Below are 12,485 nucleotides of genomic sequence, written 5' to 3'. Positions count from 1 at the left end.
ACTTCAAAGTGATGGTCTTGTGTTTAGTTCAGGCTGCATGACAGGACTGCTGTTAACTCTTATCATTCCTCAGGAATCTGTTTAAAAAAAAAAAAAAGGATTCTATCTTCCAGAAAGAGCCACTTCCTTATTAACCATAGCATGCCAAAGCCCCTCCCCCACCACCCTACACTTCTGGGCTATTCCAGTTCACAAGATTCCCTCCTCTCACCTTGCAGCTACCAAGTTTTTTCTTTTGAACCCAGGAAGATTTTTGTTCCCCACTACTGATTTTTCTCTGCCCTTGCCAGTGCCTCTTCTCTGCCCCACAGATGGAGCCATAGCTGCTTTGTAATTCCCCAAAAGCCTCTGTCTCACATTTCTAATTTTAAAAAAATCCTGGTTTTATTTATTTATTTATTTTTGTCAGTTTGGTAGATTCCCTGCTCCCTTGTTTACACTGCCCAGATTTATATTTTTCCGGTTACTATAAGACAGACTGTGGGTTAATCAAAAAGGAGAGAGATGTCAGGGATTCTAAAAGTACCAGTCTTTACAGAGACCAAAAGATGGTAAAGTTAAGGAACATCTATACAAAAATCAGACCATTATCAAGCTCTTCAAACACTTGCTAAAATATATGAAATGCAGCTGGAGAAGTAGATGCTAATAAATCCAATTATTATCTGAACCCTTTGGAATTTCACCTTCTATGGGGTGAAGAGATAATCATATATAAAAAAATCAATATAAACTAAGATATGAATTGTACTGCTATGTAACATGTGAAATGCTATTGACCGCGCCCCGCGCCGCCCGGCCCCCTTCACTGAGTTCATCACTCCTAGGGAAAGCACCACCAACATGTCTGATAAACTGCCCTATAAAGTCTTGGACATTGGACTGGCTGCCTGGGGACGGAAGGCCCTGGACATACCTGAGAATGAGATGCCAGGTTTGATGTGCATGCAGATGTACTGGGCCTCCAAGCCACTGAAGGGTGCTCACATTGGTGGCTGCCTGCAAATGACTGTGGAGACTGCAGGCTAAGGTGCGGTGGTCCAGCTGCAACATCTTCTTTACCCAAGACCGTGCACCAGCTGCCATTGCCAAGGCTGACTTTCCAGTGTGGTGCATTGACGTTGCACTTCAAGGATGGATTCCTCAACATGATTCTGGATGATGGTGGTGACCTTACTAACCTCATCCACACCAAATACCAACAGCTCCTGTCAGGTATCCGAGGTATCTCTGAGGAGACCACGACTGGGGTCCACAACCTCTACAAGATAATGGCCAATGGGATACTGAAGATGCCTGCCAAATGTCAATGATTCCGTCACCAAGAGCAAGTTTGACGACCTCTATGGCTGCTGGGAGTCCCAATAGGTGGCATCAGACGGGTCACAGATGTGATGATTGCAGGCAAGGTAGAAGTGATAGCAGGCTATGGTGATGTGGGCAAGGGTTGTGCCCAGGCCATGAGGGGTTTCGGGGCCTGAGTAATCATCACCGAGACTGACCCCATCAATGCACTGCAGGCTGCCGTGGAGGGCTATGAGGTAACCACCATGGACCAGGCCTGTAAGGAGGGTAACATCTTTGTCACCACCACAGGCTGTGTTGATATCCTTGGCCGGCACTTTGAACAGATGAAGGATGATGCCATTGTTTGTAACATCGGACACTTTGATGTGGAGATCGATGTGAAGTGGCTCAGTGAGAACGCCGTGGAGAAGGTGAACATCAAGCCCCAGGTGGACCGCTACCGGCTAAAGAATCGGCACCGCATCATCTTGCTGGCTGAAGGTAGTCAGGTCAACCTGTGTTGTGCCATGGGCCACCCCAGCTTTGTGATGAGAAGCTCCTTCACTAACCAGGTGATGGCATAGATTGAGCTGTGGTCCCACTTAGATAAATACCCTGTTGGGGTTCACTTTCTGCCTAAGAAGCTGGATGAGGCAGTGGCAGAAGCCCATCTGGGCAAGCTGAATGTGAAGCTGACCAAGCCGACTGAGAAGCAGGCTCAGTACTTGGGCCCGCTCACTATGGCCACTGAGAGCTGAGACTGCCTTTCACCTTCCAACTGCCATCCTTGTTCCGGGCCCTACCTCTCCATCCCCAAAACAAATATCACCGACTTTGCAGTTGGTGTTTTCCCCTTGCCTGCCTCCACTGTGGCTGGTCTTTCTGTCTATGGCTTCTGGTGTATCCCTCATACTGTTCCCTGGGAGGCATCCACAGGGGAAACGAGCTCAAAAGTCCTGGAAGTCCTGAGGCTGGATGTTGATAGTGGTGGTAGCAAGCCCATGTACCTTACTATCCAGATTCTCTCTTGGTCTTTAGATTTGTGTGCTTGGTACAGATCCGCTGGTTTCTCAACCCAGGACCCAAGAAAGAGCTCTGTCTACCAAAGCGTAGGAAGCACTGAAGGCTCCTCAGAGCTTGACCCTTTCACTGTTGGGTCGTCTCTTAAACCTCATAGTACAGAGTTGGTACTTTTGGTCCCTGTTTCACAAGGGTTAGGATGATAGATTAACCAAGAAAGGACAAGTGACAGAGACTGAGAGGGGCTGGAAAAACAAATAGGAAAAGGCCTAGCACTGCTGTATTGATGGTTCCTATCACAAGCCTGGGTCATAGACTAATTTGTTCTATAATGTTTATATACTATTTAGAATGTTAACAAAGGAAGATGGATAAAATACAGTTGCTAGTGCCTAAAGAATCTGGGCCACTTATTAAATTTTGAGTATGGTTAAAAAATTCGATGAAAGCTAATAAGCAGGAATCTAGGCAGCCTTAACTAAATAAAGCTAGAGGCTACATTTCTTTTTAAATACATGATCCTTACCACCTCTAATCATTTACTCTGGTCAACTATGTTGCTCATTTTCCATAGGCAGGCTTCTTAGGCATACTTCTTTTACCTTTACTCTTTAATTTAGGAAAAGGTCCTGAGCCCGTAAAAAGGTATGAGGAATATTATAACCATGAGCTTATTATCCACCTTAACAACACACTTATGAAAAGAATTAAAATTCATTGTGCATGTCCCCAGGTGAATTCTATCCTCTGTTCCACAAATGTTAACCACTGTCTTTCACATGGTGTTTTATCCTTTTGATAATTCTTTCTGAATGTTTATAATATGCACTTATTTGTTCATAAACACACACATGTATGCACATATAAATGATACAAACAGCATTCAGAAGGAATTATGAAAAAGACAAACAATATAGAAAGGACACACAAGTGTGTATTTGAGTGTGTCCATGCCTTTTATTCCAAATGTAATCGATTACTTTACAGTTTTCCCATTCTCTGTATTTTATGGTCACCAACTAATCTTTGTACCTTTGCAAGACAGTGCAGAAGTTTCTCCATCTTGTCATCTTGTTGAGACTACTTCAGTTTTAACTAGAATTTTTATCTCCTTGATGGAGAATTCTGGTGGTAAACATCTAACTCTATTCTAGCAACCTGTGGTCAAGACACCCCAGCTAACTTAGGTTCTGCTTGAGAAGAACTCTCCAAATAACTGCTTGTCTTAGCTTTTGTTAAACTGCCAGCTTGTGCACAAATCTTCGCCTGCAGCTACATAATGAGATACTGAGGATATGGCTTTTGCCCTTAAAAGCCTCTTGCTCTAAATATTTGTGGCAACACTTGGGTCCCTGATTATTTATCCGAGTGTCACCCCTGCTGCCTAGAATTAAGAGTCCCAAGTGTCTGTGAACCATGTTAGAATGTGACATTGCAATCCAACTGTTGCCAAAAACTGGTGCCAACCTCCAGGAGTCAGCACAGAGGAAAAGGCATGAGTTCCTTTCACCACCTACAGAAAGAATCAAGTCTGCTAACATCATAATTGCAGACTTACAACTTTCAGAACTATGAGCAAATGAATAAATCTATCAATTTTAGCTACCCAGTTCACGGGGAAATAAGCACATCCTTTCAGCTGGTCTGCTTTTACGGGGGACAAGCCATTCCACCAGGGAAGGAAGATGTGGTGGACTGGATTGCCTTGGCTTATGTCAGCAAGGAAGCAAAAGAATAAGAAAGTGGTCAGGATTCTGATATCTTCTTCAAGGGCTCATACCCCAATGCACTAACATCTTCCCCAAAATGCCCCACTCACTATTGGTTCCATCATCTCTCAATTGTGCAACAAACCTCAACCTCTCAGCACTTGGCCAATATTCAAACCACAAATCTAATACCTAACAACTTAATGAAGGCTGGGTGTGCATAGCCTTTCCCCATTGTTGCCAACCAGTGGTGCACCAAGTGTTTGGAGCACATAGGAAATCTGAAGGTCTACCCTAAGTAGCTCTGACTCAATAGGTCTGCAGTAGAGTCTGATAATATACACTTCTAGCAAATTTCCAGCTGTTGCTGCAGCTGTTTCACACCCATCATCACTAGTGTCCTAGTAAGCAAGGTGCTTTTCTCTTTCAAGATGAGACAAAACCAAAAAGATTTTAAAAAATGTGGATTGATGTTAAAATGAAACAACTGTAGTGTATGCAAGTCAAACTTTTATTTTTAACATGAACAAATGTAATTCTATATATCTATATCAAAGTTCACCATGTAGTCAGATGTCTGTTGGTGACATCTTTGTTTAATGAACTTTACAACAAAATCATTTTTTGAACTACTAAAAACTAGAAAACTAATAAAAAAAAACCACTTCTTTCTCCATCCATTTCTTTCTTCTGGGCTTTGCAACTGTAGGAGGAAATGAGAGATAAGGAACACTTGTATTTCCTTCGAACACACACCTGATTTTCTTGCCAATTCTAAGTATTACCATTGTCTCTCAAGGAGAAACTAAAATCTTTCCCTGCTGTGTTTCCTGGTTTTCCTTTCTCTCTGCTTCTCAGATAACAAAGTTTGTTAAGGTTATAGGCCAACCCTATATATTCCCTAAGCCTCCCACTTACTCTGGTTCCATCTCTTCAAAATGAGATTTTTACCTCTTTTTAAAAAAATTTACAAGTTTAAAAATGAAAATTTTAATCTATTTTTAAATGAAAAACTAAAGTTAAAGAAATTAAAGAAAAATTTAAGAGATTTTCATCTCTTTAAAATCACAGGCCTAGTAATAGAAAAACTCAGAAAGAACAAAAAGAGAAAGATGAACACAGAAGTTATAATGGGTGATTCCCAACTCAGTATAAATAAATTTTCTTTAGTTTAATGTCATTTGAAATATTAAAATTAAAACTAGGCTGATAATTTACACATAAACTATGGCCTGTGATGTTGAAACACTTATTTTTGCCAGCTCTTATCAGCTGTCTCAAAGGCACTAGAAACAATATGTGATTTCCATGGCTACATTTCACTGCATAACTTTTACTGATCTCTACTACTAAGTCTAACAACTTCTCATCTCTACTAAGTAATCTAGTTACAGTCTAAAGGACAAGCATCGAGACATCATTAACTCCTGCTTAACTTATGGTTGTTAAACTGTTTAATGTATTAATTTAATATTTAATAATATAAAAATCAACTGCTTAATTTATCAATAATATTTTTTAAAAGATGATGCTTTTAGCTACAGGGATATGTTAGGAATGGTTAATTAATGATGCCTGTACCTGCACCTCTAAAGAGAGGGGCCATCTGCAGAGTCCAGGTCCTTTTTAGTCTCCATCCAGGTTTCCAATTTCATCTTCTTCTTCCTCCTCCTCCTCTTCCTCCTCCTCTTCCTCCTCCTCCTCCTCCTCCATTGCAACCTCTTCATCAGCATTTCCACATGCACGGTTCATTGATCCCTTGGAGTGCACTGGTATAGACACCAGAAAATTAGGTTGGTGGAGGAAATAAATCAGCTTACACTTCATTTCGTTCTTCCTTAAATGAGAGTCAGGAACACCTGGATAAAATGAATATGTGAGAGAGTATTTTAGTAAAAAAAAAAAAAAAGACAGTATTTTAGGAATGTTTCTATGGTCCCAAGTGACAGTATAAAAACAAACACAACAAAACAAAACAAAAATCCAAAACTTCACAACGCCAATTTTTCCATTTCTCACCTGTATGAGGGTCTCAAAATCCCAAGTGTTTGTTATAGTTTTTTAGGTAAATATCATTAAGTGCTAATTTGTCCCCAAAACATGAAGATAATAGGGTAATGGGGGAGGTAGGATGAAGAAGTGGGAGGAAGAAAAGGGAAGAGAAGGGACAGGGAAGAGATGGGTGATGGACAGGGGCAAGGGAACAGAAAGAAAGGGGGGATAGATAGGAAGATAGATGCATAGGGGAGAGTGAAAGAGAAGGAGTAGGGAAATGTGGAGAGATGGACAGAGAAATGCAGGAAAGAGCCCAGGGAAACAGGGAAACTGGGGGGCAGAGGAGGAGAGCAGGGAGATGGAAGGGGTAAGGGAAGCATGGAGTGGAAGGTACTAAGAGGAGAACGAGGGGTGACAGGCTGGAGAAAGAAAAGATGGGGAGAGAGGTGGGAAGGGAGAGAGGAGCAGGGTGTGAAAAGGTACACAAAGGCAAACAGAGGGAAAGGGGATCCTAGAAAAGAAAAGCATTAAAAGGTTAGCACTGAAGAGGGAGCAGAAACAGGAAAGGAGCATAAAGGTGAGCAGGGAGAGGAAAGACAGGAAGGGAGGGAGAACCATTGAGGGGACAGGAAAGACACACAAAGGGGAACCCAGCGGGGGAGGGGAATCTTGAAAAACAAAGGTGCAAAGAAAAAAAAAAGTGAGAGGGGCAGGAGGAGTTAAAGGGCAAAAGGGTGGAGGGAAGCCAGGGGAGGAAAGGCACCAAAGGGGGCAGAGAGTAGGGAAGAGGTAAGGCTGCTAAAAGTCTAGTAAGTAAGGGGAGGGGAGGAGAGAGAAGGAACAGAGCAGGCTAGGAAAGATGTGCAAAGCGGAAAGAGGGAGGGGATTCTGTAAAGGAAAGGTGCAAAATGGGGAGCAGGGTGGGGGAGGGGAGCACTGTAAGTTAAAATGCAGAAAGGGGTTTAGGGAGGCAAGAGGAGCAAGAACCACCAGCCAAGGAGTGCCCATGGAGGAGCCAGTGTCTCTAGCTCCAAGTGTAGCAGAGAATGGACTTGTTGGGCGTTGGCCAGGGAGGGGTCCTTGGTCCTGAGGGGGCTTAATGCCCAAGTGTGTGTGGGGGTTCCGGGAGTCAGTGGATGGGGGTGAGCACCCTTGTGGGGGCAGGGATAGCACTTGGGGTGTGGATGGAGAAGGTGTCCAATTAGAAAAAAGTTAAAAAGAAAAAAGGCAAGGGAGAATGGAAACGGGAGGGGGAGGGAGGAGAGGAGCACCAGAAAATGGGAATAGGGAGGGAAGCAGGGTGAGGAAAGGCTCTAAAAGGTAAACCAGAAAGGAGAAGGTAGCAGGGAAAGAAAAGGTATGAAAAGGGGAACAGGAAGGGGAGGGTTTTAGGGAGAGGGAAAATGGGGAAGCCTGAAAGGGGAGGGGATCAGGGAGCAAAAGGCGCAAAGAGTTGGGGGGGGGGGAGTGGAGCCAAGAGAAAAAAGGGGAAGGGAGGGGAGTGGACTGAAGCTAGAGAGGCAAGGCAGGGAGGGAAATGGGAGGAGAGGAGCAAGGAGGAGGAGGATGGGTGGAGGGAACCAAGGACGAGTTAGAGGGGATAGGCGTGAGCAGGAGAGACAGGAATGGCTCCTGGGAATCACCCCAACTACAATGTGGTCTTTATTACAGATGTGGGTAAGGAATACCTCACCGGAATCTAGAGTAAGGACCACAAGTTAACTCACCGTCACAGGTAGCTAAGTCAAGGAAGCAGGTAGCACTGGCACCCATTTCCACGCTCATTTCATCTTCCATATCGTCTTCCGAGTCATCCATCAGGTTCTGCAGTTCTTCTTCCACATCGTCATCATAATCGTCGTAGAAGTCATCATCGTCATCGTCATAATCATAATCCTCCTCCTCGTCATCATCTTCATTCACCTCACGGGCAGAGGACACGTACTTGCTTTGCCTGGCTATCCAAGCCACATCCCTTTCATACTGCTCCTCAAAAATGGCGTCTGTGATTAACTGGAACGCCAGAAAACCTGCTGTGGCAACAATAAAGATCAGCCACTCCAGATAAGGCAGAGCTTCTTCCAGGGAGGGCCGGTCCAATAAATTGCATCTATTCCTATCACCTTCACCACCTGAGTCACCTTGAGCCTTGTCTGGCTTCTTGTTATCAGACATGGCACAAAGGACACCAGCTGGGAGCTGGACTAGGTGAAGATAAACAAAGCGAGTCGCAAGCTAGCAACTCACTCCTAGGACCTGCTCAGAGCTATGGCATTGACACAATGCATGCTGGGAGAGCAAAGGTGGGGGGAAATCCCTCCTTCCTCCGGAAGACTTGCATTCCGCACGGGGGTGGGGTGGGGAGAGGGCGGAGTGAACTTTGGACTACTTTTTTTTTTTTTACGTGGAAGGGTACAAATCCGAAAACCAAAGGATAAGCTATATTTGTTGGCAGGCAGAACTCGGGAAAGTTCCTAACCAAGGCTCACAACCCACCAAGGGAACATTAAGCTCATTGGCTGAGAAATGAACATCCGCCAAACTCAGACACCCAATGAGTGATCAGGATCTTCACACACCTAGCGTCTTTGCGAGTCCCGGGTTCCTTTTAGGCTTCTGTGGCAAGAGAACCATTTTACAGTGTACGGTGCTATGGCGCATCAGGTTCTCTGGTACAGAGATCCGTGTGTTTTGCCTAGTCTTCTACGGACAACTTTTAACAGAAGGGTTTTTAACATGAGAAAACATAATACAACATTAGAAACCCTCAAACTTCATGCCTGAAAGAGAATGGCCGTTTGGATGTGTTAATAGTATTAAAACTGTTCGTGGCTATCTCTCAGCAAAACTTGTGACGCCGAATACGATAGCCTGCTACTCCAAATGCAAGAGATGCTCCCAGGGATTCATAGTCCAGTCTCGTCCTTCACCTCCACCAAGTTCGCCACACAATCCAAGTAGGATAGTCATGACTGTAGGAGGACACACCAGGAGAGACACACAGGTCAGGGGAATGCAGGAGGCGCGAGAAGGGGCTGACGGACCGGAGGCTACACGGAAGTAGCCTTCAAGGGACTGTAACAGAAAGGCTTGTCCTTGCAGTGTGCATGCTACGATATTGGTTGGAGGGGACTCCATTCGAGGGGACCAGTATCAAATAAGAACACTGAGAAGGGCAAGGTCAATGTATAATTATGGACTATTTTATAGCAAGTGGCCTCAGATTTGAGGATTTTTTTTACTGTATATATTAACAATGTACTATGTTATAGCATGGTACATGTGTACATGTTTTCTTTCAAACATGATCTAGATTGTGAGCTTGTATGTGTGTGTGTGTTCGCGCGCGCGCGCGCGCGCCTGTGCGCGCGCACGTGCATGCATGTGTGTTTAGGAGAATCAAGAATCCAGAACGGGAAACATGCCATGGTTGACAAAATCTTTACTTGTTTGTTTTGTTTTGTTTTGAGACAGAGTTTCTCAGCACAGGGTTGGCTGTTCTGGAACTCAAGTCTGTAGACCAAGTGTACCTCGCACTCAGAGATCTGCTTGCCTCTGCCTCCTGAGTGCTGAGATTAAAGGTATGCCCTACCCCAACCCCCACGTGGGTGTCAAAATCTTAAACAGGGGAAAGATTTAGAAAATCTGTAAGACATGAAAACGGAAGAGGGCTAGTGAAGAAATAAGAAGGAGGCTGGAAGGAGGTAATCAGGGTAATATGATCAAAGTATGAATGGAGAAGACTTCATGTACTTAATTTCAAACCTAAGGGAAAAAAACAGAATGGTGGTGCTTTACGCCTTTAATCCCAGCACTCAGGAGGCAGAGGCATGGGAATCGCGGAGCACTAGGGCAACCAAAGTCTGTAAAAGGAGTTCCAGGACTCCTGAGGCTAAACAGCTGAGGCTACAGAGATAAACTCTGACTCATAAAAAGAAACAATAATAATAACAATCTAATAATAATAAAGTATAAACAAGGAAAATAATACGTAGAGTTGTCTGCCATATCTTCCAGGGGGAAAAGGTCAGAGAAGAGACTCTGATGTCAGGGTAATCCTGGAATATTGCTAACCAATCTGATGAGATTTGATATTAGAAGGGAGCTGCATCTGAGTTTGCTCTTAATTTGTTGTCTGTTTCATTTATCTTCATTATGGTATTTATTTTTTCCCCTTTGGGTAGTTTTAAGCTCAGCTTCTTATTTTTCATCTCTTAAATAAGTTAGAATTTTGATTTAGAGATATTCCTCCCCCATGCATGCTCCACTTAGCAGATTACCAATTAGCCAGAGTGGCCTCATACTCAATAGCAAGACACAGTCTTAAACTCCTGATTCTCTTCTTCCTACCTCCCAACTGTTGGCATTACAGGCATGCATACCTTTCAAGGCAAAAATGGTTGACTTTTTAAATGTATTCATGCATCTATTATGTTATCATAAGTAAAATAAATTTTAGAAATAGAATTTGTGAAAGCAGAGAAAGAGTATATCTTTACACGTTGCTCCAAATAACATATCATTTGTATGCAGAATCATTATTCAGTTGTTCACTTTTTTATGTGTGGTTGCCTACAGTTATTAGTTTCCCTCTGAATGCTACAAATGGGAATAAGTTGTATTTTTTTTATTCTTCACCGTGCATTTTTAAATTTTATTTTTGACTGCATCTTTTAACCATTGTCAATTAATTTATATATGTTTGTGTATGAAGCCACAAAAACAAACCTGGCATTAGGGGTGGGCCTGAAGCATTCGTCTCTGTAAACTGACCCTTAGCATTGACCTAGAGCCCAGGGTCAGAAACCTGATAATGCTGTATTGAACACTAAGTGTTTGTTACCACTGGATCTGGCAAGACTCTGGCTTTCCAGGTACCTGTCTGATGATGACAATGCAGGCTTCAGCTGGGAAATAAGTCAGACCCATACAGGGCCAAAGAGCAAAACAGTGTGCAGGTATATCCACTACCAATAGCCTTGGCCCTGCAAGAGAACTGCAGCATGACTGTGAATATTATTCTGATATTCTGGATAGCCTGTCAGCTAAGACTAGTGCTCTTCAATATGTAGTTTGTTGAATAGGTTCATCTTAAAAAGTGGCTTGATTTGTATTATTTTGAAAATTTGAGATCATTATGTGATTTTGTGTGTATGTGTGTGTGTGTTCATTGTGAACAGATATACATATGGAGGTGTTACATGCATGTATGTACCTGCTCAAGTGTGTGTGCATACCTGTGTGTGTATGTATTTGTGTGTGTGTGTGTGTGTGTGCCTATGTTGTGCATATATGGAAGACAGTCTCTCACAACTTTACGCATCACTCCAAAGGAGCCGTTTACCTTTCTTCTCACCTAGGGTCTCTTATTGGCCTGGAACTTGTAAAATTGGGTAGGGTCTGTGGCTCATGAACCCCAGTGAGTCTCTGACTACCCACCAGTGGTAGTACAAGCATGTCCCACCAAGCCTAACTTTTTTAAGGTCGGTTTTTGAGATTGAGCTTCAAATTTCATGCTTGCAAGGGAAGAATAAATTGACTAAGTTACCTTGCTATCTTCATTATTGCAGATTTTCTTTATTCATGACTATCATACATTGTATTTTATTGGTCATTTGTTGGTCAGGCCGAACCTGGGATAAAGAACCAGGGGAAAAATAAGATTAAATATAAAGGGGTGCATGGATCAGACTGTGGTTTCTGAGAGTAGAAACATCCACATCTAACAGTTCAGTTTTTATATACACCAAAAGTAGTGTGAGCCCGTTCAAAAGGTCCATTTCCTTGCGATATGGTAATTTTGCTAGGATAACAGATGTATTTGATATGGACCTCAGTCAGAAAGTCTGCATGTATCTGATTCTACCAGAAAAGGATCCTGACATGTAATGTCAGAAATGCTGAGGACCAAATGCATATTTGAAAGCCCTTGATACAACCCCTTACTCAGAATAAAATGATATGCACAAAGATAACAGTGGGGTCAGATGAGAGCATAAGCCTTGAACACATTATGAGATTCTGTATCACCAGGCAAGGAAATGTTCCAGACCCAAAGCCTGTTTCTATGCTGCTATGTAGAGCCCTACTATGAGTCTATGAGTTTTGTCACTAATTTATATTGACAGATTTCCATGATTATTAATGTTATATTCCTAGGACAAAATCCACTTATTGTGAGTATGCCTGCATACATGCTTATGTGGGTGACTGGGTACATGATTACATGCCTGTATGTGTTTGTTCATGCTTGCCCATGTGCGCATGCACATGTATGTGTGTGTGTTTGTGTGTTGGGATCCAGTTGTGGTTATCTTATCTTTTGTTTCCTCCCTCAGGGTGTCCAGGCATTGGAGGCACCCCAGGCTGGAAGGATGAAGCAGAATCTGGAACAGGTGAGGTCTGCAGAATCCTGGACCAGCTTGGAGTTGAGTACAGGCTAGGAGTGTGTGGGCTTGGGGTTGGGGGTGGAGG

The 12,485-nt window shown here is 43.2% G+C and overlaps 1 protein-coding gene and 1 pseudogene across 2 annotated transcripts; one reads left to right on the top strand and one right to left on the bottom strand.

Annotated features, from left to right (window-relative positions):
- The first annotated feature begins 843 nt into the window (after positions 1–843).
- Positions 844–2,045, top strand: LOC308415050 (adenosylhomocysteinase-like; annotated as a pseudogene). The gene has a single exon. The product of its transcript is annotated as an adenosylhomocysteinase-like (transcript).
- A 3,597-nt stretch (positions 2,046–5,642) lies between these two features.
- Positions 5,643–8,186, bottom strand: LOC308415049 (tumor rejection antigen P815A-like; the record flags this gene model as incomplete). Its single annotated transcript, XM_080910161.1, has 2 exons — positions 5,643–5,875; positions 7,739–8,186. The coding sequence occupies 2 exons, from the start codon at positions 8,184–8,186 to the stop codon at positions 5,643–5,645; spliced, it is 681 nt and encodes a 226-aa protein (XP_080766287.1).
- Positions 8,187–12,485: the final 4,299 nt, after the last annotated feature.

The sequence above is a fragment of the Micromys minutus genome (assembly GCF_963924665.1).
Source record: "Micromys minutus genome assembly, chromosome: X".
Classification (NCBI taxonomy): Eukaryota; Metazoa; Chordata; class Mammalia; order Rodentia; family Muridae; genus Micromys; species Micromys minutus.
Note: the sequence above shows the minus strand (reverse complement) of the source record. Positions and strands in the feature narration are given on the sequence as shown.